The following is a 25,993-nucleotide window of genomic DNA, read 5'->3' on the forward strand; positions in this document are numbered from 1 at the left end:
CTCTCTACTCTATGTCAAATCGTAGCAAATAATATGTAACGGAGGTAGTACTAATAGCTCTTATAATAATTAACAGAAGCATTAAGCCTACTTCCTCATTTTTTTAATTGATTTATTTGACTTTTAACCTTACTCACACACCTCGCTTTGGCCATTTATTTACTATTAATGAAAATCATAGCTATGTAACTACGTTGGATCTCGTTAAATGCGTCTCGATATAAATTTTTCAAACATATAATTTTTGCAAGTTATAGATCCTTGTATATAAGGTTTTGTATTGAAATATGTGTAAAGTTAAAATGGAACAATTACTAATAAACCAAGTACAGTAGTAATTTAAATTTTTAAGTACCTTACTTGTCCAGCATCTAGAGTGTTATTAAGTACTTGTTATATACTCCGTAGTAAGGATTATGCTAGAGTTAAACTAGGCACTTTGTAAAATTAGTGAGAACAGGTTTTTGATTTTTTTTTTTAACTTCAGAAATCAAAGTTCATAAGATAACTTCCTATGCACAAATGATTGTCTAAACAAACACTAAAGACAATTAATTTTAATGCTGGCACGGCTTCTTACATTACACATTAATACAGTACTATCTTCAATGCTTCCATGATTCTATTAATGCAGTTAATGCAACTTCTGACGATTCTCCTTCATTTAGTGCGACCTTAGCCTTATTTCTCAATTCGAGCATACGTTTCCTTACTACATCCCCTTCCTCCGATCCCAAAATTTGATTGACTCGCTTCTCAATCTCACTTGAGCTCACAAACCAATCTTCATTTTCATCCATCGGTAATGCAATCCCTATCTCCTCCACAATCAAAATCTTAATAAACCTTTGCTCGGCATAAAGAGACCACGCCACCATAGGCACCCCAGCATTCACTGCCTCTAAGGTCGAGTTCCACCCACAATGACTCACAAACCCACCCACAGATTCATGACCCAACACCGCAATCTGTGGGACCCACGACTTAGCTACATGACCCCTATTTTTAGTACGTTCCAAAAACCCTTCCGGGAGGATTGAGTCCAAATCCGGATCCGGTGGCGGAGAAAACTTAGCACCCTTCTCATTACCAGGAGGGGCCCGAACAGTCCACAGAAATCTCACCCCACTCCTCTCTAACCCAAAAGCTATCTCCCATATTTGCTCCTTAGAAAACACACCTCTACTCCCAAACCCCAAGTACACCACACTCCGACTAGGTTGTGAATCGAGCCATTTCAGACACTCATGCCTCTCTTCACCATTGTTCTCCACACCGCCGTCACGATTAGCAAACAAAGGCCCAATACAATAAACAGGAGGAATTTGAGTACCAGGAAGACAAGTCCCCTGTTTCAAACCCTTAACAGCTTTAACTTCTAATGATTCGAAAGTATTAATGATAATCCCATCAGACTTGGGCATAGTTTCAGCCAAATTAATAAACTCATAGTAGCTCACACCTCGATCAAGCATTGGCTCGATCATATGACTAGCAGGTACAGAGAACAACCCAGGAATCTCAAAAGAAGTCGAAGCCTTAAGACTCCTGTAAGAATCAGTGGCAATTCTGTCGAACTCCGGGAAGTTAAGAAAGAACGCTAGAGTAGAAGCACTCGAAGTAAAGAAAAAGTAAGTGGGTATTTTAAGTGATTGAGAAACTTCAACAGCAGGGTAACAAAAGAAGTCAAGAATGAAGGCTGAAACAGGGGGGGATACAGATATCAATTCAAGGAATTGCTGGACATTGTGGTTATTACTACGAAGAGCTTCATACAAGATATGTTCAAAGTCTTCGTAATTTGAAGGTTCACCTAGGAGAAGAGGAACAGAAGGAAGAGAAAGGAAGGTGATCGAAGGGAAAGAATTTGAAACAGAGGAAATGTATGATGAATATGAGCCAGTTAAGAAGGGGAAGTTTGCAATGAGAATGGTAATGGAAGAGATAGAAGATGAGTGAGATAAAAGGAGTTTTCCAAGCTCAACCATGGAGATTAAATGGCCGATTCCTGGTGATGGATAAAGTACTATTTTCTCCATTATTAAAAAAAAACAGAGGAATTTGAGGTTCTGTTTTGGGAAGATGAAATGAAATGTGTGATTAAAACAAGAAATTGATTGTTTTATAAAGGGAATAACTACAGTAATAATAGAATCAAAGAACGACACCTTGCAAAATTAGTGAGATACAACTTATCTTAATTTTTTTTTTTTGTCTTTTTAGTATGTTTAAGACAATTTCTATGCATAAGTGTGTGAACCGTGGTATGCACTAGTTTTTTTTTTTTTTTTTTTTTTTTTTTTGTTTGTGTGTGTGCGCACGTGTGCGCTCTTAGATCAAAAGTATAAAAAGGAAATATGACCATTACGGCATTATTAGATCGAAAGAATAAAATTATCATAATAATAATTATGATAATTTTCTGTCATGTTCCATCTTAAGGTAAAACAACAGTGACTACAGTGCTACTAATTCTTGACTAACATTGAGCAAGTGTAAACAAGTAGAAAGTAAACAAATTGGAAAAGCACCCCCCCCAACCCAATTGGCCAATTGTGTCTCCATTAGATCTTAGACTCCCGTGATCTGGCTAGTTCACGAACCTTGTAAAAGTACTTAAATGATTGCTGCAAATAAGTACCTTCGTTTCAAAAAGTTCTTAGAAATTGGAAATGCAAATAGATATTTCATACGAAGCATTTGTTTTGATTGTTAAAAGTTATACTTTCCCTAAATACTACTGGTATATGGTTTTTAAATCAATATATCATTGTACTATTGTAGAGTTTATGAGGTCATTTGGTTGTACAAAAGAAATGGGGGAAATAGAAAATCATGGGAAATTAGATATTGAGGTTTTGTTTGGTTGACCACAAAACATAAAAATGTGGGAATTTCAAAATCATGGGAATTTCCAATTCCTACAAAACATGGGAATTAAATTACCAAGTACCCCCTTGGTAACTTGAAATTCCCATGATTTGCAAATTCCTCCATGAATAACAAACAACTTTTAACAATTCATGGGATTTCTAATGTGGGAAGTTAATTCCCATAATTTGTCAATTCCTATGGGAAGTTATTTCCCTTGTCAACCAAACGACCTCTAAGAATAGACCCGGGTATGTGTGCCCTTCATTCCACAATAATATTAATGTAGGAAGTTAATTCCCATATTATTGTGGAATGAAGGGCACACATATTAGTTAGGAATGAAGGGCAAACAACACCTAAATTCCGTTTTTGTATATAGGATCCAGATCCGACCCGGGTCCGTCAGGTCTAGAAAATGAAGACCCGGATCCGGATCCGTCGGGGTCCAAAACGGGTCCAATATATTTTGCCTAATTTTTTGCAATAAATGTAATGTTCGGGTCTAAAAAATTATTTCAAACTTACGTTGTTGGTTATTAAGTTCAACCCCAAATTAACCAACTTATACACTCATATTTTGAATTAATATTATAAACAACAACAAAAAATACGATGTTACATATGAGCTAGTGAAAAAACAATGATGATGTATATAATATGAGCATTCAAAATTCATCTCTTGAAAGGGTTAATCTTTATCATTACTAACATTATCAACATTTTTAATAAAGAAACAAACAATTTTATTTTTTTTTAATAGGAAATATTAAAAAAAAAACCCGAGAATTACCATAACCCGTTTTAACCCGTGAAAATCAGAATGTAACCCGACCTGTCATTAACCCCGACCTAAACCCGATAAGAAGTATGACCCGACGTGACCCGACTCAAGCATGACCCAACCCAAACCCGACCAGTATAGGTTATGGAATTAATCTGAATTGTCCTAACCTGAGTTGACCCAACCCATTCTTACCTGACCCAAACCCGACCCGTTTACCCGAATTGACAGCTCTATTTATGGTGTTGAACAATTATGGGAGATCCGATGTCTTTTTGAGGTGTCTCTATATGTTTTGATGGACAAATTATCAATTTAAGATTTTAAGGCACCCATTGCGTGGTTTCTTTTTTAAAAAAAAAACAAATTAGATTTAATTTATATAAAAGAGAAAACATGTCCTAACTGTTTTGATCATATGGGGGTTAGAGGTGAGAATATTTCCAAATTTTGTAAAGGTAGGATTTTTTTGAGTAGAAGTGGTTCTTTCAATTTTTCCTAATTATTATATGCCTACCATTTTTTTTTTCATGTCAAATTTGATTAAAATGTGTGATTTTTAGAAAATAAGTTGTACTTTCATTAATGCTACAATTGGACTTTATACATTATTCATATAATTTTTCTTTGATTTTGTTTTGTGATTTTGTATTGAGAAAAATAATTGGACTTTATACATTATTCATATAATTTTTCTTTGATTTTGTTTTGTGATTTTGTATTGAGAAAAATAATTATGATGTGAGGACTTGTTAGATTCGTATCAACATCTACTTTTTAAATATTCTATTTTTATAATTTTTGTTAATATGTAATCAAGGATATTTACATTAGAAAGTATGCATTGACGAATTTGACTAAATGAAACATGTCATCTAATATGAAATGGATGGATATTTTAAAAAGAAATACTTCTATTATTTACAAATAAATTAGAATTCCGATTATCTAGTTATTTGGTAGAGCAAGCTCCTTCCGCGTTCAATTATTTGGGAGAGCAAAGCCCAAACACCACATCTTTTACATAATGATATATGATTGACCAAAACAAGTCACTTTTGGCCTTACTTTAATTAATCCCCCTTATTGGAGAAATCCCTACCCCACGTCCCCACTACCATGTGTTAATCGTGGAAGGGGACCAAATAAAAAAAAAAAAAAAAAAAAAAACAAAACAAAAAACACTTAATATTGCCATAACAACAATTGCATGATACAAAACATTATTGTTTTTTAACAACGTAGTAATTGAGACTTCTAGAAAGATTTCATAAGTAATTTTAAGGTTGGCGCAACATCATACATAACATTGTATTATCTTCAATGTTTCCATGATTCTACCAATGCAGTTTATGCAACCTCAGACAATTTACCTTTATTTAGTGCAATCTTAGTCATATTCCTCACTTCAAGCATACGTTTTATAACATCTTATTCTAAAATTTGCTTAACGCACTTTTCAATCTCACTCAAACTAACAAACTAATCTTCATTTGCATTCATCACTTCATCAGTAATGCAATTCATATCTCTTCCAAAATGTAAATCTTAATAAAACTTTGCTCGGCATAAAGAGGCCACGCCACCATAGACACTCCAGCATCCAATGCCTCTAAAGTCGAGTTCCACCCACAATGACTTGCACACCCACCGATTCATGACCCAACACCGCAGTCTGCGGGACCTACAACTTATAATTAGCTACATAACCCCTATCCTTAGTTGATCCAATTTTTTTTGGAGGTTTGAGTCCTTTGAAACTGGTGGCTTAGAGAACTTGGAACACTTCTCTTCAATATGAGGGGCCTGAACACTGAATACTGCACAAGTGCACATACAAAAATCTTGTTGAAATCTATTGTAGCCCACTTATGAGTGTCTCACATTGGAGAAAGATGTGAGATGGTTTCACTTTATAAGGTAGAAGAGTACCTCCTACTATTGTCAATTGATTTTAGTATGGAAGCTCCAAAGGCATGTTTGTGGACCAAACTCTTTTCCTCCTTGTTCGGGTTGCCCAGACCCATTTTATATTGTTTCAAAATTTAACATGGTATCAGAGCCCAAGTTGTGGGTCTCTTCTAAACTGGGTATTTAATTGCTACTGGAAAAGGATTTACCTCGACAGGATGTCCAGCCCTTAAGAGGATTATTGATCTGGCCTTATCCAGTTAGTTCTGAAGTTCTAAGGACACTCATAAGTAGGGATGACAATGGATCTGGACCTAACCCGGATCCAGATCCGTTTTTCACGGATTTGGGTCTTCAAATTTTGGACCCGACGAATCCGGGTCGGATCCGGGTCCGGCTGACAAAAACGGATCTGGATCTTGGTCTGGGCCCTAGACTCGGATTCAGATCCGTGGACCCGTTCTTTTTTTATTTTTCCTATTAAAAAAAATAAAATTGTTTGTTTCCTATTAAAAATGTTTATTAAAAATGTTGATAATGTTAGTATTGATAAAGATTAACCCTTTCAAGAGATGAATTTTGAATGTTCATATTATATACATCATCGTTGTTTTTTCACTAGCTCATATGTAACATCGTATTTTTTGTTGTTTATAATATTAATTCAAAATATGAGTGTATAAGTTGGTTAATTTGGGGTTGAACTTAATAACCAACAACGTAAGTTTGAAATAATTTTTTTAACCCGAACATTACAATTATTGCAAAATTTAGGCAAAATGTATTGGACCCGACGGATCCGGAACCGGGTCTTCATTTTCTAGACCCGACGGATCCGGAACCGGGTCTTCATTTTCTAGACCCGACGGACCCGAGTCAGATCTGAATCCTATATACAAAAACGGAATTTAGGTGTTGTTTGCCCTTCATTCCTAACTAATATGTGTGCCCTTCATTCCACAATAATATGGGAATTAACAAAGAAGGGCACACATATTATTTCCACAATAAATAGTTGTTTATTAAAACAATGACCGTTTAAAGGAAATGGCAAACCTTAATACTTCCCTCTGTTTTTTTGACGCTATGTTGAGAATTTAGAGAGAATATAACTTTAATTTGCTGACAATTAAAGATAACCATTTTCTAGACTAAGCATCTTTGAAATATAAAGATTATCCTCGGCTATTTCACAAAATAACAGACTAAAGGTTTTGAAGCTCAATGATAGCTTTTAACTGAGACAACAAAACAAAATCAAGAGACCTCGACTTCAATGAGTACGATTAGCCACCCAACATGTAGTCTGGAAAAATAAAAGACAATAGCAGGCCAAAAAACTGCACAAGATTAAATGTAAGATAGAAAGACTTAGTATTCCCATTTCTTCATCTCCATGCCATCAGGAGGGGTTCCATCAACCTTCTTTGCGCCCACATCCTTCCAGTTTGTTGACAGCACTGTTCCATTTGACTCCACCTGTGAATGATAGAACAAGAAATCAATTTTCCAGAAACTATAGAATCCATTTGCAGAAGCAAACCACGTCACTCAACAGATCGGAATCAATATTTATAGAAGTTCAAAGTCTTACAAAGGATTTCTGCATAGCTCTTCTAGTGTCCTCATCAGCATCTCGATATATGTCCTGGAAAAATTTGTTCAAAGCTGCATCACCATCCAATTTTTCATCCTTCTCCTGCAAGATGAGACCCAGCTTCTACTAAGTGACAATTCAAGAAAGTATATATATATATATATATATATATATATATATATATATATTTTGGAATGTAGAGAGAGCCACTAAACTAGTTGGCATCCACAAGTATATCTCTCTTAATAAGGGTACATTTGGTTTAGTTTTTGTGAGGCAACAGAACAGACAAAGAAAATAAATAACACACCAGATAACGCACAGCCGGGTAGCTATTCATACAAGTAGAGAACATGAATACAGGTGGATTCGAATGGAACTCTATTTATTTCCCCAGTTTATGTTTCAATCCACACCTTCACAAAATAATTAAAAAGAGAGAGAGAGCACATGCAAAAGGAAAGAGTAAAAAGGTCCCAATTTCTCATTCTTTTTTCCTATTTATCTGTAGAAATCCTTCACAAAGAGCATAGGTGGCCGTACAAAAGCAGGTGTTCATTAATCATTAGGATAATCCAACATTAAGTATGAACTATGAAAACGTACCTCTTTCTTCACCTGAGCTTCCAACTTGTCCCAATCCACTCCCCTTTGTTTTGAGGATGGGTAAGATGGCCTCTGTGCAGCTGCAATATTTCATAAATTAACATAATTAGAGTTCAGTTACTTGTACACAAACAACTATTAGCAAACGCAAAACATATTTTCTTAGATCAGCAAGTTAAATAGAGTACTATGGCAAGCAGAGAGCATTTCTTTTCTACTCTTCAGATAGTATAAATAACATTCATTCAAATTTGATATTAGCGCATAACTTAATCACAGTCCGGAATAATTTCTAGTAAACCTCACTTTAATCTCCATTTCAATCCTCACCCCAGAAAAACACGGGGGAGTAAGACAGCAGCACTTTCAGCATTCTACAGAAATGCTCCTAACATTATAATGGACTTGAGAAGAGGTTCATCCACAGCACAATTGACACAAAAGGCTGGATCCAGGCAAAGTTTGACTACTAATCAATTCAACCATTGACAGAAATATGATACAGGAACAAAACAACAATATTCTAGATAGCTACCAAAAATCTGATAAGCAACACTATCCACTTACGAGTTGAAATGTTTATCTTTTGGGGAACAACAACATCCTTGACATATTCCAAAGACGTCCATTGAATTGGTTCAGCTTTTGCAAGACGGATTTCAATTTTTGTGGACAAGACATCATATCTGCATTTGGCTGGAATTATCTGCCAGGATAAAACATGCAATACAACCCCAGTAAGCATATTTCAATAAGCACATTGCTTAAGATACAATTGCTCAAAAGAAAAGCATTTGTTTCCATCTTTCATCACAGCCATAATTCTAGAAGATTCAAATCGTCCTTGGCCAATAACTTTCCAGAACCTCATATTCTCTGATTTAAGGCAGCATCAAAATCACAAAGAGAAATAAGAAGATAGCTTCAAAGTATGTGATTTACCTTTCCAAATAAGCGAGGTTGAAGATGATATGGTTCTTCACCAGGAAGATCAATGGTAACACTCAGCTGAAATGCAAACAAATATTGTAAAAGTCTCATATAAACACCCCCAAAGAATTACTATGTTTCCAATTGAATACAGAAAGACTCACAATTTGTTCACCAAAGTCAACGGCAACATCTTTGGCTGGTATACCCTTTGCAAAAACAGTTACTACTACTTCCTCAGGCTTCTGATAGAATTCATGCCTGTAACATGCAGTTCATAAGGACAACCAAATTACACTCTAACGTCCAAAAGAATAGTCAATTGGAAGGAAGAAAAATAAAAAATGAATAAATAAATAAATAAATCTTGAAAAAGAAAGCTTAAGGAACCAAAAAGGACCTGAATTTTGGTTTTGATACTGGCAATGCAGTTGTTGGACTAGAATGTCCATCAACGGCAGGAGCACTGGCTGCTTGTGCATTGGTAGTATTTTCGACTGAAGGTTTTGAAAAACTGGCATTCTCTTCTGCAAGTAGCCATGAAGCACCCAAGAGTCACAAGACATAACATAGAGGTTTGTAAATTGGCTCTAAAAAAATTACTCATTATACAAAGTTAGAATATGATATCTAAGCCAGCAGCACCATGCATAGAAACTTTTACGAACTATCAAGACTTGTAATCAAGGAGAAAACATGAGTGAAATAAAGATGTATAAGATAGAAATTTGAAAGGGGGAAAAAAAAACAAGAAAAGCAATTCAACAATTTTGCTGAGCAACTTTCATGATCAATAACAGCACAATCACAAAGGGAGGTATTGAGAATTATTAAAAAAAATTGAAGAATAGTAAATACAATTTACCGGGGGAGGCTGGGGGGGGGGGTTAAACATAAACAAAATACTTCGTACCCACAATTGAAAACATGTGCTTTTGGGAAACAGAATAAACGGGAATGTCAATATTGTAGGGCTGGATTAAGCAGAAACGCAATGCTTTGTTACAGAACCTAGATAAGAAATGCAAAACATATTAGCTATACCTGCAATACACTCATCACATTCCTTGATAAAATTTTTAAATCTTGAATCTTCAGGAGCTAAGCCAGCCCCTGCTTGGAAGGCTGTCTTGGCAGTCTGATATTCCTCAAGCTTCATACACGCAGTTCTGAAAAGATAAGATCAAACCATGAGAATCAAAACACAATATCATAAAAAAATTAGACAGAATTTTCAGGAAAATAATATTAAGTAATCTAATGAATAATACACAGAAACTAATTGTCAGTACTAGCAAGAAACCATTGTCACAATAGAGCCATAACAGTCAAACAATTTTGAAAAAGCCCGACCCCTAATACATCAAAACTCATCGTGTACATCCTATATCTCCCTTAATCTCTTTATGCCGCAATATGGTCTACAAAAAGTATGTCTATGCCCTAACGCGTGAAATTTCTTTATGTACATGCTGAATCTCTCTTTATGACACAAGACCCAAAATATGTTTTCATGGAAAGTTAATAAGCATTTATAACAATGAAGATAGAAAACAAGAGATAATAAGGTAAAACTGTTGCAATTCAGTAAAAGAACATCGTGAACGAACCCTTTCCGTAGGTAAGCCTTAGCCATTGAAGAATCCAATTGGATGGCTTTGTTTGCATCAGCAACAGCCTCTGTACATAACAATAACCAATTAGTCAATTAATAAAAATTAATTAATTTCCAATACATAAAAATAGGCTCAAAGTTTAATTAAATCGCAATCAATATGTACTTTTATAGTATAGTAGTAGTAAGTAAGAATTCAATCATATTCAATAGCAAACCCGGTCAACTAAAAGAATCACATAACACAATCAACGTTTTTCGTTTCTGAAAATTGAAGAAAGATATCAGCAAGAAACACAGGTCAATTTGATCATACTAAAATAAGTCAACAATTAACAAGAAAACAGGAACAATTAAGCATTGTAACGAGAAATAAATATCAAAATTCACGAATTAGTACTTTACAACAAAAGTTGACCACAAATTCAAAAATCCAATAAAAACCCTAGAATTGAACAATTAACCAGCAAAATTCATCAAACTTTTTATAAATCAAAACTTTAAAAATACAGCAACGATACGATGAACAGTATACACTATACTGTATCACTTAACTAATTATTTTTTAAAATAAAATTAGTCAATCAAAACAATTGAAAACAAATCTGGCATATAAAAAAGATGAAATCGAAGAAAGAGAAAAGGCAAACCAGTGAAGTTAGCGAGTTTGATGTTGGCTTGAGCACGGTCGGCAAAAAGTTCGGCGTTATTAGGGTTCAAATCAATGGCTTGAGAGTAGAGTTCGACGGCTAATTCGAAGTGGTCGTCGATGAAAGCTTCCTTAGCCTTGGTCTCGAGATCCGTCGCCATTGTTGAATAGTCTTCGACCTTCGGAACTCTCTGGAAGGTTGAGAGGAGAGGAGAGAGAAAGAAAGAGAAAGAGAGTTTGACAGGCGATTGACTTGACTTATAATTGTGGATTGATAAATAAGAGGAGAGGGTATTATGGGTATTTATAATATTGTAAACCTGCCTTTTGTAAGTTTTTGCCAGGAAATTTAGAGGGGATTAACTAATTAATTTTAGGAAATTGCTTTGTTTTGTACAAAAATAAGGAAAGTCTTATGTCTTATGTCTCATGATTAGATAAGAAGTTTGATTAAGTATTATGTGACCTAATTTGAGTGTACTTAATACTTCTTCCGTCCCATAAGTATTAGGGCAATTTACTGTTTATGACATGATTTAAAACGAAATTATTACTTTAACTTTGTACTTTAAAACTATGTAAAAAGATGATATTTAAAAGATTGGTGTACCTTGTATACTTTAATCAAATCTAATACTCCGTAATAGCTTCTCTTAGCACAAATTGTACATGGTTAAGAAAAAAATGTATATCAACTTCTTTTAATGGTTGTGGAGTTTTTGTTAAATTCGTCTCGATATACAGCTTCACAATATCAAATTATAATTCAAAATATTTTTAACTTTTATATAATTTAAGATAAGATATTTGTGGGTTAAATTGTGTTCTTGAAAGCGTAATATTATAGTTTTCTAATGGGTTTTATAATATAGTATATTAAAGGCATTGTTGGCCTAAAGAGTAGACTACGGAGTACTAAATACCGCCATAAAACCAATGATTATAGTTATATAAAAAATAAAATAAAAAAAAAAAAAAAAAAAAACTAACTAATTTAGGAACCAAATAAATCTCAACTTTGATATGAAAAGGAAAAAAGGAAAAACAATAGGAGTATTCTGAACAAATCAAGATAGATAATAATTATTGCATGATTTGCATCCACCAAGTTTTATGTGGTTTGATCCTTACTAGAGAGTTGCAACCTTTAATTTAGTATTAAAAATCATATCATATGTTGTCTTTTATTCATTTGTTTTTTTGTTAGATGATTTTACAACAATCTTTTGAAAAATGACTGTCATATTGTTTTAATTGATATATAATATGATCAGTTCATTTTATTTTAGATTTGATTAAAATTTATATTACATTGTAGATATTATAAGACTAATTGTGGCTATTTTATAACGATAGATCAAAAATTTGTTGATAATACTATTTAATACCATTAATAAAGTAATATAATTGATTATTTGAAGAAAAAAATATGTCAATTATGAATTATATAATCATTTAAATATTATGATAGTCATATTTCAAACAACTATGGTAAAATTTTCATTTTTGGCTTAAATAAAATTGATTTAAACTATCTTAACTTATCGACATATTAATATTTTCTTAACTTATTTTTAACCGATTTTAGTTTTTCTCTTTAAATGCAACCCGTTAGTACATCAAAGCTAAGAAAGGTAATGTTCCAATCCTTGATCAACATAGTGTATTTTAAACTGTTTTTGTTGCATGAGACACGACCAATACTTTGCTTTTCATTTTGATTCTCTGTTTTCCTTTTGAATCTAGGAAGAGTGTTCATAAAATAACTAAGATTTTATTACATGCTTGTTATTTTAAGTAAGAATCTGAAAACACAAAAAATTATGAAAAGGTAGATACTCTAATGTGACTTTTTAGCTGTAATAAAAAAAGAAACGAAATATGCTTTAGAATTGCCATTACAAGCATTCTGATTGCAAGAAAAGTTAAATTCTAGACTTCTACCAATAGCACATAACTTGCCCTCTCTTTTCTCATAACAATTATTCCTTCCCACTTTTATTCATGAAGATCCCAAAGCCCGTAGAGAAGTTCCTTTGGCCTATCCTTTTAGGAATATAAGAGAGTAACTCATTGTTATACACTTTTATCACATAGATCATGTGATACAATTATATAATTATACAATTATTTTAATGATATTTCTAGATAGAATTATGTAAAACATTTACATTTGAATATAATCTTATTAGGGAGTTTAAGTTATTTTATTACTCGTAAGTCTTAATTCTTCCGTGTATTAAAATGTTGTGTTGTTATCGTGTATCCAGTAAATAATCAAACAGTCTTTCAATAATATAATTAGGTTTCTTCCCGTGCCATGCACAATACTTTTCAATAATTGATTTTAAAAACATGACAAAATTAAAAAATGATAAAAATATCATTTGTTGATTTAATATTCACATTTTATTATTTAAGCCCGTAACTTCTATTACATGATTAAAAAATCAAGAAATTAATATATAATTTTTTTTAATAAACGTATATAATTTATAATATGTCTTTCATTCCTTAAAAAAATTGTCCACATCCACATGTCACAAATTACTTGTATGTTAAGAATTTTATTTTTAATTTTTTTTTTTGGTGTTCCACCCGGTTCACCCTTTTGGGCTAATCTGGATTCGGGGATCAGTTTTGGATGGTTAGGTTCCAATTAGTTGTCAATATTTTTTATTTTTTTGGAAAGCTAAATCAAATCTTCTAATGTAATATCTTTCATATGTAATTATTACTTATATGTAGAAAGATTTTTTCTATTAAAAAAAAAAATGTAGAAAGATTTTTTCCTTTTATAACTTTTTTTTTCAAAAATAAATAAAATAACAAGATAAGGGACTCACTAGAAAATGACACATGTTATTACTGGTGTGTCTTTTAGTATATAGTATTGATTGATTGATTGATGAGATTTTATGAGTTTATGATGCTGAACCTTACCCAAAATTTAACATATCTCCTCCTCCTTCACTCCCTTCCACAATGGCTAGTCAGCTATCCAAACTTCTTTTCATCCTTAATTACTTTTATACGGAGTACATTGTTAACCGATTTCTTTATTTAATAAACATTTGAGTCAAAAGTTAATACTCTCCATATTCTATAATTAATATAGAGTATAATTTGACTTTCTTACTATTTATACATGGAGCTAGTATGAGCTTTGATTATAGTTTATTTGTACTAATGTACTTTAAAAATAGATGTTAACTACCCTAAAATTCAATAATTATAGATATCACTATCTATCAACATTTTTTTGTCAATGTGGCCCTCTTGTTTGAACGTCAAACTTTAATTTAACACAGTTCATATCCATAGTTCAATTGTAATTTGAATTTTGGTTGCCCTTATAAAACCTTAACATAATTTATTTTTTCTAAAATTTATAAATTTTGAGATTATTTTTCTAGTAATAAGGTAAACAACCAAATCTTTCGTGTTTTAAATGTCTTCTTAAATGCAAGCAAACTCTAAAGTCAGTACTCTACAAATTCAAGCTACCAAAAGCTCTAAAAATGAGATATATTTACCCCGTAAAACTGAGCTCAAATGGTTAAGTACACCATATTTTATAATTTTCTCCAATTTCTACTAAAACTCCGCACATAGAGAAATTGAAATATTTAAAAACGAAGGGTGAAACCTGTTCATATTTACTGAACTGATTGGAGCTGAAATAAACTAAATTGAATTGAACTGAACTGAAATGAGATGAATATTTTAGGAGAGAAGGAAATTATAAAGCTGAATTGAAATTAAGCTGAAGTGAACTTACTCCTTAATCCATAAAATTGAGCTCGAATAGTTAACGAGCCAATTCGTCTCATAGGCCGCATTTGGACACATTATACACACACGAAGACCCCTTAGGGTCCTAGACACACATCTTGAGTTCTGCTGGTTCATCACTGCACTTTCAGTGTCCCTTCCACAAAACCCTCTCATTTCCAACTTCGAAGCATCCAACCACATTTTCCTTACAAACGCCACCATTTTGGAAATTTAGGGCACCGAAATCGACGAGAAACTGCTGAAGAACATCACCTTATCTAGGTAACAAGCTCAATCTCTCTCATATTCCAAAACCCTAATTTCATCAAATTGCCACCATTTTGATACTTGTAATTCAAATTTGATTTACTGGTACCGAATTGATTAATTTTTGCTCGATTTTCTATTTTCAGGGTTAGAGTTTAGTGTAATTTTTTTGGATTTGAGCTATTTGGTATTGAAATGTCTACTTTAACGAGTCACAAATTGTGCTTGAAAGATTCCATTACTTTCAGCCGCCCTCGCTCTGCCTCTCCATATGCCTGTAACAGGTACCTTTTTAAAATTATTTCGATTTTTTGCTATAATGTTTATATTTATACGTTGAATATAGTGTTTATTGTTTGAGGTTTAGGAGTTTGTTTTCTTGTCAGTAATTTTTGTTTATCGTTTAATTATAAAACTATTGTTGTCCTTGGAAATAATTATTTCGTATCATAGATAGATGCCGGTGACTGGTGATAGACTACATTAGGCTTTCTTTCGGAGTTCGATTGCTATTAGCTTGGGCACCTTGATTTATGAACTTGAAACTGGGGTTCCCTTTCCCATTTTTGGGTTAGGTGTCATGTTTTGTGTTAATGATCAATATGGACCTTAGGCCTTTAGGAGATTGAGAGCATGAGGGACTTTCCCCAACTTTTTTTGGGTAAGATTATGGTTTTTGGTGGCCATTGGAGATGAGGATGACGGACAACGGGACATTTAGCAAGTGATATGGAAACATGTCAAGAGCATGATTTATAGCCTTCAATAATGGGTTTGTATGGGAGATTTTGTTTTGGTGGCTTATTTTAGATGGTCCTTTTTCGAATGCAGTTGTCATTGGAGGTTACTAAATATCCTGAAGATTCCCCCTATAGCTCAGGCAAGACTTCTCATTGGTGCTAGGAATGGGTCCATTGTGATCTCCGAGCTCTAAACTTCGGGAGTGTAGATTTTAATTTATACATCCCATGTGTTTCCAGGAATTATAATTTTTTTTGTGGAAATTGTGAGGGGCTTTTTAGCTTGTTTGGGAATAGAGATTTCTTTTACCTTGACTGAAATGTGTCGAATACATGAAACATGGAACTTTATTAATCCAAGGTAATAAGAATGCCAAGTTTAGGTCTTTATAGTGTGTAGATTGGGACCTTACCGTTTTATGCTTGGTATTTTTATGATATGAGATTATGAGCCCAAGATTCTGTTCTCTAGATTTTTTTCCCTGCTTGTAATAAAATGTTTGTTCATCATCCAACCGTTTGTCCTTTCTTTTTTCTTTTTTCCCTTGCAGAGTGTATTTTAGGTGGAGGTCCCCGCAAGCTGCTGCCGTTGCTAATTTCCATCTCCCTATGCGTAGTTATGAAGTTAAGAACAGGTAATATATCATTTTTAGTTGTAAGGGATATGTCTTGCTAAGTCTTGCCAGATAGCCTTTTTTAAAAATTTCTGAGTTTTGATTACATGTACATCTCTATTCAAGCATGTGATTCATTGAGTCTATCAGCAAGGCACAACCTAACTCTAATACATACCTCCCTCTGTTTTGAAGAAGTCAGTCAGGTATGAAATGTTTTGGAGCTTTTGGTGCACCCAGAACATGTCCCAAGTATGCTGGGCAAATTTGGTTTTACACATAATGATCTTACAACAGTCCTTGTGCATCGTTGCAAGGTCTAAGTTAGAATTTATGGGGCTTTTGTTTTAATCAATTAAGATGTATTGTCTTGTCTATCTTTTCAAAAGTACTAATAGCTTGTTTCCAAGCAACATACTTTAAGAATCTAGGGGCATATAATTTGAGAGATTGTTGATGTTCATTTGATTGGAGATTTTAATCGTTACCTAAAGTTGTTTGATTATGGTAAATAGTGTGCCAGACTGCCAGCTAGCTTGTTTCTGATGACAATGTGGCCTGGATGTTATTCAAATTAGCTGTACAGTAGTTTAACGTTTTTGGCTGAGATAATGGGGGATTGATTTTCAAAGGAGGAAAAAAAAAAACTCTGTACCTGCTTGATAAGCAGTGATGGGCTGAAACAGAAAAGAAGAGTCGAAAGTAGGCTTTAAGTAATTTTTATCCTACTCTGGCCCACCATATTAATGACTAGATATTTGTAATTAGTTGGCTAGCACTCGTTAGACGGAACTGTGCAATCCTTGCTGTTGAGTCATTCATTTCTCCTGAGAAAAATGTTTTCCGGGTTATTGCGATGTAGCTCTTGTTGTCGTATAGATAATAAGATGATCTTTCGATTTGCTGAAGTAGGAGCTGGCTATCCTCAGATCATAGGACACCAGGAAAGCCAATTGCTGTTCTGTATTATTGAGTTCAATAGGCAATTGCCCCAATGAACTCTGGCATGACCAACTGTTCTAGCCCTATATGCCCATTAGTCTCCTCCTGTCTTAATTTACTCGCTTAAGTGGATGCCCAGTATCAGCTTAGTTTACTTTGCAAATGAATTTGACTTTTGTATATGCTTAATAATGTTCTTGTTATGTGGTAAAGAATCAGAACTTGATAGGATTTGGGCTAGATATATACATTTCAGTGAGGCTGGATTTTAGTGAGATACAAACATGAAGATAAACCATAAACTTAATCTTTGCTGCATGTACTGATGAATGATGAGGACAATGTTATTAAATCTGTGCTGCATGTGATGATGAATGATGAGGACATGTTACTTTTAATAAAAAGAAAAAGAAAGAGAAACAATGTGTATTTTTAAAAGCTGTGAGGTTATTGTCTCATTTTGTATCTAAAGAAGTAAATGACTATAATTACAGCATTTTCATACTCCTTCCTTTTTTACCCTTGTGAACTACAATTAAACTTTTGGATAGCTGTTGTAGTGTAGATGTATTATAATGTTAAGTTTGGTTTTAATTTCAGGACAAATGTGGATGACATTAAGGCCTTGAGACTCATTACTGCGATTAAAACCCCATATCTACCAGATGGAAGATTTGATCTTGAGGCTTATGATGCATTAGTGAACATGCAGATCAATGGGGGTGCTGAAGCTGTTATTGTTGGTGGTACAACCGGTGAAGGGCAGTTAATGAGCTGGGACGAGCACATTATGCTTATTGGTCATACTGTCAACTGTTTTGGCAGTAGAATCAAAGTGATAGGGAACACTGGCAGCAACTCAACGCGAGAAGCAATACATGCTACTGAACAGGGGTTTGCTGTTGGAATGCACGCTGCACTTCACATCAATCCTTACTATGGCAAGACTTCCAAGGAGGGTATGATTGCTCATTTTGAAAGTGTGCTCTCTATGGGGCCAGCCATTGTATACAACGTACCATCTAGAACAAGTCAAGATATTCCTCCTCAGGTGATGCATTCTCTAGCACAGAGTACTAACTTTGCTGGTGTTAAAGAATGTGTAGGTCATGAAAGAATTAAGCAATACACAGATAATAAGATTGTGGTTTGGAGTGGAAATGATGATCAGTGCCATGATTCTCGGTGGTTATATGGGGCTACTGGAGTTGTATCTGTTACTAGTAACTTAATTCCTGGCTTAATTGGGCAACTAATGTTCAAAGGGAAGAATTCATCACTTAATGCCAAGCTTATGCCTTTAATCGAGTGGCTTTTTCAGGAGCCGAACCCTATTGGCTTGAATACAGCTTTAGCTCAACTTGGAGTAGCAAGGCCAGTATTCCGCCTTCCCTATGTACCTCTTCCGCTGGAAAAGAGAATTGAATTTGTTCGTATAGTGAAGGAAATTGGGCGAGAGAACTTTGTTGGTGACAAAGATGTCCAGGTCCTTGATGATGATGATTTTATCTTGCTGGGTCGGTACTAAACTCTTTGATGTTTGTAGCAGTGCATTGTTGGTAGAATCAGGAAATGTGTGTGGAAATGGGGTTTTAGGAATATCAGCATTCTGTTTCTTCTTTCTGCTTGTTTCAGAGTTTGCTTCACTACGCTGTTAATGGTTTTTCTGTAACTTATGTAATGAGTGTCAGAATGGTAGGGGTAGATACCAAAGTTTTGTTCTTTATATTTGACTAATTTACGAGATTTTGGCCTTTGCGCTTCACTGCTCCCTTCAACTTATTCCATCCCTTGGGTCTGTGGGCATGTACAACAGCACAAGCGCTGAATTCCTCCTATGCTAATAAGATATTGCTGCAAGGATACCAGTATGTCTTCTCTTACTGATTCTTTAATAGTCCAATACTCTTGAGTACTTGTATGAATTTACTAGTTTGCCACATTATCTATTCTCATATTAGTGTCTTAAGGTTAAACGAACCTATCAAAAAGTTATTTACATTAATATGCAAAAATCACAATATAGTGCATAATTGCATTGTTTTTTTTGGACAAACATGTATATTATGAAAATGAAATGGCTAGATAATTTGAATTGGGAGGGGATAAAGGATATTGAGGTTAACGCTGGCAGGCGTGGCTCCTGGGTGGGGGTGGGTTGGCGGAGGGCGGGAGAATGTTGCTGCATTCAGGGAAATATGTTAAGGTTTTGTCTAGTTTGTGTTGGTGGCTTAATTTAAGCTGGTGCAACATAGGCGCCTGTAGGGCTGTAGCAGCTACCTCAAAACTGCATCCTTTCAAATTTGATTATGCTTAGAGTGGGGTGATAGTGGACACTGGCAAGTGACCCAAGTTGAGCTAGGTGTGTAAGGATGAGCTGTATTAGAAAAAAAAAAAAATGAAGAAAAGGATAAGCTAGGAAAAAAAAATAATATTATCCATTTAACTACCTGGGAATCTGGCTAAATAAAAAAAATACTTGTAATACAGTATAATTCTTTTTGTCCTTTTCTTTTTTGAAGCTTATTCATCTTGTCCTTCCCAGCTATATATATTTCTTTCTAAATCCCTTTTCTTTTTGAATTTGTGGATAATTTCTAGCCTTGATTTGCTCATTTTATTTTTTGTTGATATAAAAAGTGTTGGAATTGAGCGACTTGCCACATTAATTACTAGTAGATTGTATCTTCAGCTAGAATTGGTTATTGATATCATTGCTGATCAGTGGTCACAAATTCACAATTCATAATACATGGTATTCTATTTTATTTTAACATCCAGCGAACTTAAGTAGGTTTCTTGTATCCTTTTGTTCCTTCATACTCTAACTCCAATCTGAAGTCTTGTCCTATGGGCATCCCTAGATCAGAAATTTCTGAGACAACAAAACCCCCCTGGTTGTCGGAACTCGATCTTAGTCGTAACCCTTTGTTTTTCTTTGTTACTCCAGCACCCATCTGTACTGTATATTCCTTTACCTTAACTCTTCTTTTGAGACCTAGAATGGTTATTTTATCCAAGACCAATCTCTGGCTCATTGCATATCCACTATGCACAACATGGGATGAGATTGTGCCATTGTTTGTCCCTGATTCTGCTAAAAAGCTCACCAAGCTCCATCTTTCACTCTCGCCTCCCATATTCATTTCAACCCCGTCATCTAAGAAAAGCTCCCCGGTGCTGGCTGCATGATCGCTCATAACTACCAGGAGATGGAAAGGTGTGCTCCGTGCAGCTTGAGTTGTCATGGCTTCTCCTTGCATAGCCACAATATTACCTGATATAGATCACAGGGAAAATAGGTTAGGTAGAGGAAAATCTGATCAACCTGTCCCAAACCCCCACAAATCTATATATGATGATCTCGAAAATACACAGAAGTTGGTACAAAAGGACATTTTAGAATTGAAAATTAGATTGACCTATCCAAACATAACTCGACCGACTCAGTCACATATGGAACTTTACAGACCCTGTTAATAGTTGGGGGATTCATACTGGTCCTGAGTTTCAGTCATATTACCTTCATGGATGTGAACATTGATATCGTTAGGAGGTGCACTGAGATTAGTATTGCTTCCTGATGATACACTCACTGAAGAAGTGTAGTTGAAAAGATTGAACCAGTTTCCTCTTGGGAAATATGCATTAACAGATATTGCTCCAGGTTCTAGAACAGGCGAAACCATGATTCCTCTTCCGATGAGGAACTGTGAGCTAATTCCATAAGTTGCGATGTCCTCTGGAAAGGTAAAGAACAGAGGTCGCGCAATTGGGGTTCCGCTCAAGTTGGCCTCATACATCAATGTGTAGAAGTAGGGGAGGAGCTGGTAGCGGAGTCCCAACACTTTCCTTGCTGTAGTGGCAACTGATTCCCATCTATAGAGCTCCTGATAAGTAGAATCACGAGTTGAATGATCCCTCGAAAAGGGGTAGAAGGCTCCCAGCTGCATTTAAACGAACATTTCTTATAAGTAACCTAATTGGCTAACACTACAATATGAAGTTAAGAATACAATGCAGAATACTAGCTTCATTCCTTCAATAAAAACCCATTATCTGGTCTTACTAGCTGTCTAGCCCCAATCCGAACTTTTTACCCCTTATCTGAACTTAATTGAGATGTGTGAATTTTATTGGTGTAGCAATAAGAACTTATTGAATGTTATTGTATCAACTTCCTAGCCCTTATGTGAGCTTTAGTATTGAAAGTGAAAAGAATAAAATCTCTGACATACTCTGAAGATCCAAAAGTATCAGTGATATATACCTGTATCCATCGACGACAAAGCTCTTCTGTTGTATTTTCAGCAAAACCACATATATCTGCTCCAATCATTGGCATCCCAAATAGTCCAAAGCTTAACATAGTTGGAATAGAATACCTCAAATCATCCCATCTCGCGGCATTATCTCCAGTCCAGTGTGCAGTATACTTCCCAGAGCCAGCAAATGTTGACCTCGAAAGTAGAAATGGCCTTTCCTTGCTGGTTGTAACGAGTGCTTCACGAGTGGCTTGAGATTCAAGAAAACCATAGAGGTTATGAACATTATAGTCCGTAACATTACCATAATGCATAGCTGTTGCTGGAATAGTCTTGCTTATAATGGGTACGCGACCTCCAGAATTATTGATCTTATATGGTGGATCATCAAGGGAAGACCCAGGGGTTGGTGCAGAAGTTATAAAGTTCGAAGCTTCATTCATGTCAATCCAGATGCCATCAAATGGAATAATATCTCGAAACCTCTTAATCTCATCAATCCAGAAATTTTTTGCAGCAGGATTTAGAAAATCAGGGAAGTAAACTGGTCCTGGCCAAACAGTTCCTAGGTAAGGCTTACCATCGCGCTTGATGAAGACATCAGCTTGCATCCCTCTGATGAGAGTTCCGTATGACTTATTTGTATTGATCCCTGTCATAAAAAACAGAACAAAACTTGGCAGATTAAAAGCTTGTGGAAGACCTGTAAACTTTCAGACAACAAAGATTCTGATAAAATCAGTCTGCTGCTGAAGTGCTGAGTTTGTCAGTTGAATTACCAGGATCCAAGATTGGAACATATCTTTGGCCGTTCTTGTGGAGTTTACTAACAAATTGCTGCATCTTGTCCTGAGGGAAGTTTACAGGATCTAGCGTAAAATCTTTGTAGGCGTCCATGTAATCTATATCAGTCCACATTACATCCAAAGGGATCTTAGCTTCTGCATACTTATCTACCACGGAATTGATCTCGTTTACATCATGATAACCCCACCGGCATTGGTGAAAACCTGAAATGTGAGAAGATTGCAAATATGTATGCTTAGTTCCCTTCAATTCATTTGCTGTTGTCAGAACTCAGAAGCAAAGTAGAGTTTGGAAGATTATAAAGTCACATTATCAAATATCATAGCAAACCTTTCATTACAGACGATGTACGTAATATACAAGAATAAGCAAGAATTTTGGATGAGTGAATGGATTACCGAAAGCCCAATAAGGCATTGGAGCAGGGCGGCCGATGAGTTTAGTGTACTGATCCACAACCGCGGCTGGTGTTGGACCAGCAAAGACGTAAAGGTCAATAATACCTCCAATCACCTTGTAAGTAATTCTATCACCAGTGTACTCAACATCCATCCCATTGCTATTCATCAGGAAAACTCCATGTGTGGAACCTACTGCCGGTGAAGACCGAACATCCATATAAAATGGGTGAGACCCATACAAGTTAAGGTCCCTATTGAAGCTAGCAATGTCTGCATTCCAGAGAGTGAGAGTCTGGCTATGAGCCAGCTGAAAGTCAGGCTTCGTGTGCTCTCCAAGACCATAGAGGTGAGCCTGTTGGGCTGGGAGGGAGGAGGAGAGTTGGAGGTACTGATCCTTGAAGACGAGGAAGGTGTTGGGATTGGATTGGATGGGAGTGGTGTCGAAGAGGATGTCGTGGTTGGATTTACGGGAGACTGAAAAACCGAAGGGGGAGGAGTGGGAAAGAGTGAAGGTAAGGTCTGAGTGAGGGTGGGAGAGGACTGTGATGTTGGATTGGTTTTGGTGTTGAAGGGTGGAAAATAGCGGTGGAGATGTTGGAGGGGGTGGGCGTGGGACGACGTCGTTGGGGATCTCCCATCTATGGTTGTTCGCGTCAGTGATTCGGATCCTCAAGGTGTCATCCTCCTCTAAGCTGCAAGGTGAGTTTGGGAGGTTAGCTTAGCCTGGAATCAGAACAAGCTGATATAAGAAATTATACAGTATATATTGTTGTGAAAATGTATAATTAATATTAATACTAATACTAATATAATGAATATAATTGGAATGAAATAAAATAATCAATCGAATAAATGAGTGCTACGTGTATTTTATTGCATATTATAAAGAAGAATTTCACATTTATATACTAATAACAATGACTTGAGTGTTACTCTATATTTGTTATTTTCGCTCTTACTGATTAAAAATTAGGAGCGTTGCATTTTAATTTCCTAGAGGATTAGTGGCTCTATTTTATTATAAATGGTTGCAATAGATTAATAAAAAAAAGAACAGAAAAAATAGGTCTGAGTACCTGGCAGTGAGGCCAAGTAACTTAACATCAGTGCCATAAACAGAGGAATTTCTGATAAGCTGCAACAAAGCACTCAATGACTTTCCAGAAGTATCATCAACCTTTGCATACTTAACCTCATATCCATACCCTATCATTTCATCATTTTTATGTTCTGATGCCGTTGCTCCTACGACCGTCATGCTCAACACTAGCAGTACCACTACTGCTAGTGTCGAGCAGGCGAGTTGCGGCGACACCTTAGACTGTGCCATATGCCTTATTGGCTGCTCCCTTCCTCTACGATCAATATATCTAGTTTTGGAGACTTTCAGAAAGACCAATACTGAATGATTCTTTCTGAAAACAAAGTAAATTTATAAGGAGTTGTGCTAATACAATTGGTAACATCTACTGTATGAACTATCTAGTCACAAATTTCAAGAATTGGCCCTCATTTCAAGCTTATTTTCACAAAAACAATAATAATCGAGATACAACAAAAGCCACCATATCATCAGATCATAGTCATCAGATATGGGTACTTTTTGGATTTACTATAATTAAATTGATGAATAAATAAGCAATCTGTTTTAAAAAAAGTACTCTACTATAATTAGCTGAATGAACAATAAACAATTTTAGCCATATTCAGAAAATGACAAGATAAAAGTAAATATTGTTATGGTTTGTTATAACTTTAATACAATTGTGATGATGCAAAGTTATTGAGTTATTTAATTATTTATAATTCTAATTTAATTGAAAAAAAGTACTAGTAAATGGTTTGTTTGGTCAACTTTGAGTGCAAATTCCAATTGGTGATAAGCTCTTTTGACTACTACGCACAACACCCAATTAAATAGCAACACATGTCACAGATTGGCCCACAAGCCCACTAATATCAATGGTATCCAATAGGCCCAATGGCTTTTTTTTGGTAATTGGCATGCTTAATGGACCATAGACCCACAAATCCACAATGAGGTTGTGAAAGAATAGCGGGAACCCAGCACTATAAGAGTCTGTTCTTATACGATTATTTCAGTTCAGTTCAGCTTCTAATTTTCTTCTCTTATAAAATATTCATTTTAGTTCAGCTCAGTTCTAAAAAGTTCAGTCCAGTTCAATTCAGTTCAGCTGATTTCAGTCAATGAGAACAAGCCCTAAGTCTATAATCGATTGGGAATTTACTAATTTAGGCTTAAGGCTAAGAAAAACTATCATCAGACCAGTTAATAAATTCTAGAATTGGTTAAACAAACCATATCAAATTAAAGTAAGTTGGGTTGCGTTAAGCAGTTTTATTTTTCACAATAAAATTTTTCTTAAAAAAAAAAACCTTCATATAACTATGGTATTAGAATTGAAAATTTCTATTTCTAACATCATGGTTTTATATACACTTTTAATACCTCCTACCTTAAAAAATGTGAAGACATAAAGTTTTGCTTGTAAACCTTTAATTAGCTTAGTCCCTTTATGTTTGCCCCAACCTTAAATTAGTTTCTATAGTGTACTTACTTCATCACTTATTAATATTTTGATAGAAAATAATAGTGGGTCCAAAATACCCTTTTTGAAAGGAAAATAGTGGTCCTTATATAATGTGAAGTAAAATAAAAACTTCATCTCAAAAAGAAAAGTAGAGCAAAAATTAAGGACGGAGGGAATAGCAGGATAAGTCTCATATATACCTTATATCATTCAATTTTAAAAAAGATTTATTACAATTTTACTTCCACATCCACAAATTAATAATAATGCTTCAAGAAATCTGACAATTTTTTCATAATTTCATAAAAAATACACCATAGGATTTGCTTTAAAAGTGATAAACAAATGACATTATTATATATATATATATCTATTAATTCGTATAAGATTACAATTTCCAACCACACCATTCTTGCTAAAGGGATGCAAATATCTTCTCCCTAATACTTACTCGTACTACATAATAGCATGAAGATCTCACATGCATGTAATAATCAAAATCAGAAATGTGACACAACTTAACTTATTATTGATGAATATATATACATATGATGATTTTAATATAAACCCAATATAGCAAACAACAATAAAACTTACTTGGAAATGGATCGCCTTGAAGAAAACCTCGTTTCGACGAAAATGTCATATATAGAATACTGCTGTTG

At 34.8% G+C, this 25,993-nt stretch overlaps 3 protein-coding genes and 1 pseudogene across 3 annotated transcripts; 1 reads left to right on the plus strand and 3 right to left on the minus strand.

Annotated features, from left to right (window-relative positions):
• Positions 1-161: 161 nt before the first annotated feature.
• Positions 162-2,082, minus strand: LOC145564388 (UDP-glycosyltransferase 88A1 pseudogene; annotated as a pseudogene).
• Positions 2,083-6,726: 4,644 nt separating this feature from the next.
• Positions 6,727-11,206, minus strand: LOC145562737 (protein SGT1 homolog B-like). The gene is made up of 10 exons (XM_081623112.1): positions 10,965-11,206; positions 10,310-10,379; positions 9,744-9,868; positions 9,100-9,226; positions 8,864-8,960; positions 8,712-8,777; positions 8,337-8,475; positions 7,770-7,849; positions 7,161-7,265; positions 6,727-7,045 (listed from the first exon to the last, which is right to left on the minus strand). The coding sequence occupies exons 1-10, from the start codon at positions 11,122-11,124 to the stop codon at positions 6,938-6,940; spliced, it is 1,077 nt and encodes a 358-aa protein (XP_081479238.1). The 5' UTR covers positions 11,125-11,206; the 3' UTR covers positions 6,727-6,937.
• A 3,656-nt stretch (positions 11,207-14,862) lies between these two features.
• Positions 14,863-19,081, plus strand: LOC145562738 (4-hydroxy-tetrahydrodipicolinate synthase, chloroplastic-like). Its single transcript, XM_081623113.1, has 4 exons — positions 14,863-15,022; positions 15,154-15,291; positions 16,299-16,382; positions 17,904-19,081. The coding sequence occupies exons 2-4, from the start codon at positions 15,203-15,205 to the stop codon at positions 18,829-18,831; spliced, it is 1,101 nt and encodes a 366-aa protein (XP_081479239.1). The 5' UTR covers positions 14,863-15,022; positions 15,154-15,202; the 3' UTR covers positions 18,832-19,081.
• A 706-nt stretch (positions 19,082-19,787) lies between these two features.
• LOC145562739 (alpha-glucosidase-like) lies at positions 19,788-24,523 on the minus strand. The gene is made up of 6 exons (XM_081623114.1): positions 23,853-24,523; positions 22,774-23,468; positions 22,348-22,578; positions 21,574-22,220; positions 20,827-21,250; positions 19,788-20,580 (listed from the first exon to the last, which is right to left on the minus strand). Exons 1-6 carry the CDS (start codon positions 24,104-24,106, stop codon positions 20,090-20,092), a joined length of 2,742 nt encoding a protein of 913 aa, XP_081479240.1. The 5' UTR covers positions 24,107-24,523; the 3' UTR covers positions 19,788-20,089.
• Between the last annotated feature and the right edge of the window lie 1,470 nt (positions 24,524-25,993).

The sequence above is a fragment of the Chenopodium album genome, chromosome 10 (assembly GCF_948465745.1).
Source record: "Chenopodium album chromosome 10, dcCheAlbu1.1, whole genome shotgun sequence".
Lineage (NCBI taxonomy): Eukaryota > Viridiplantae > Streptophyta > Magnoliopsida > Caryophyllales > Amaranthaceae > Chenopodium > Chenopodium album.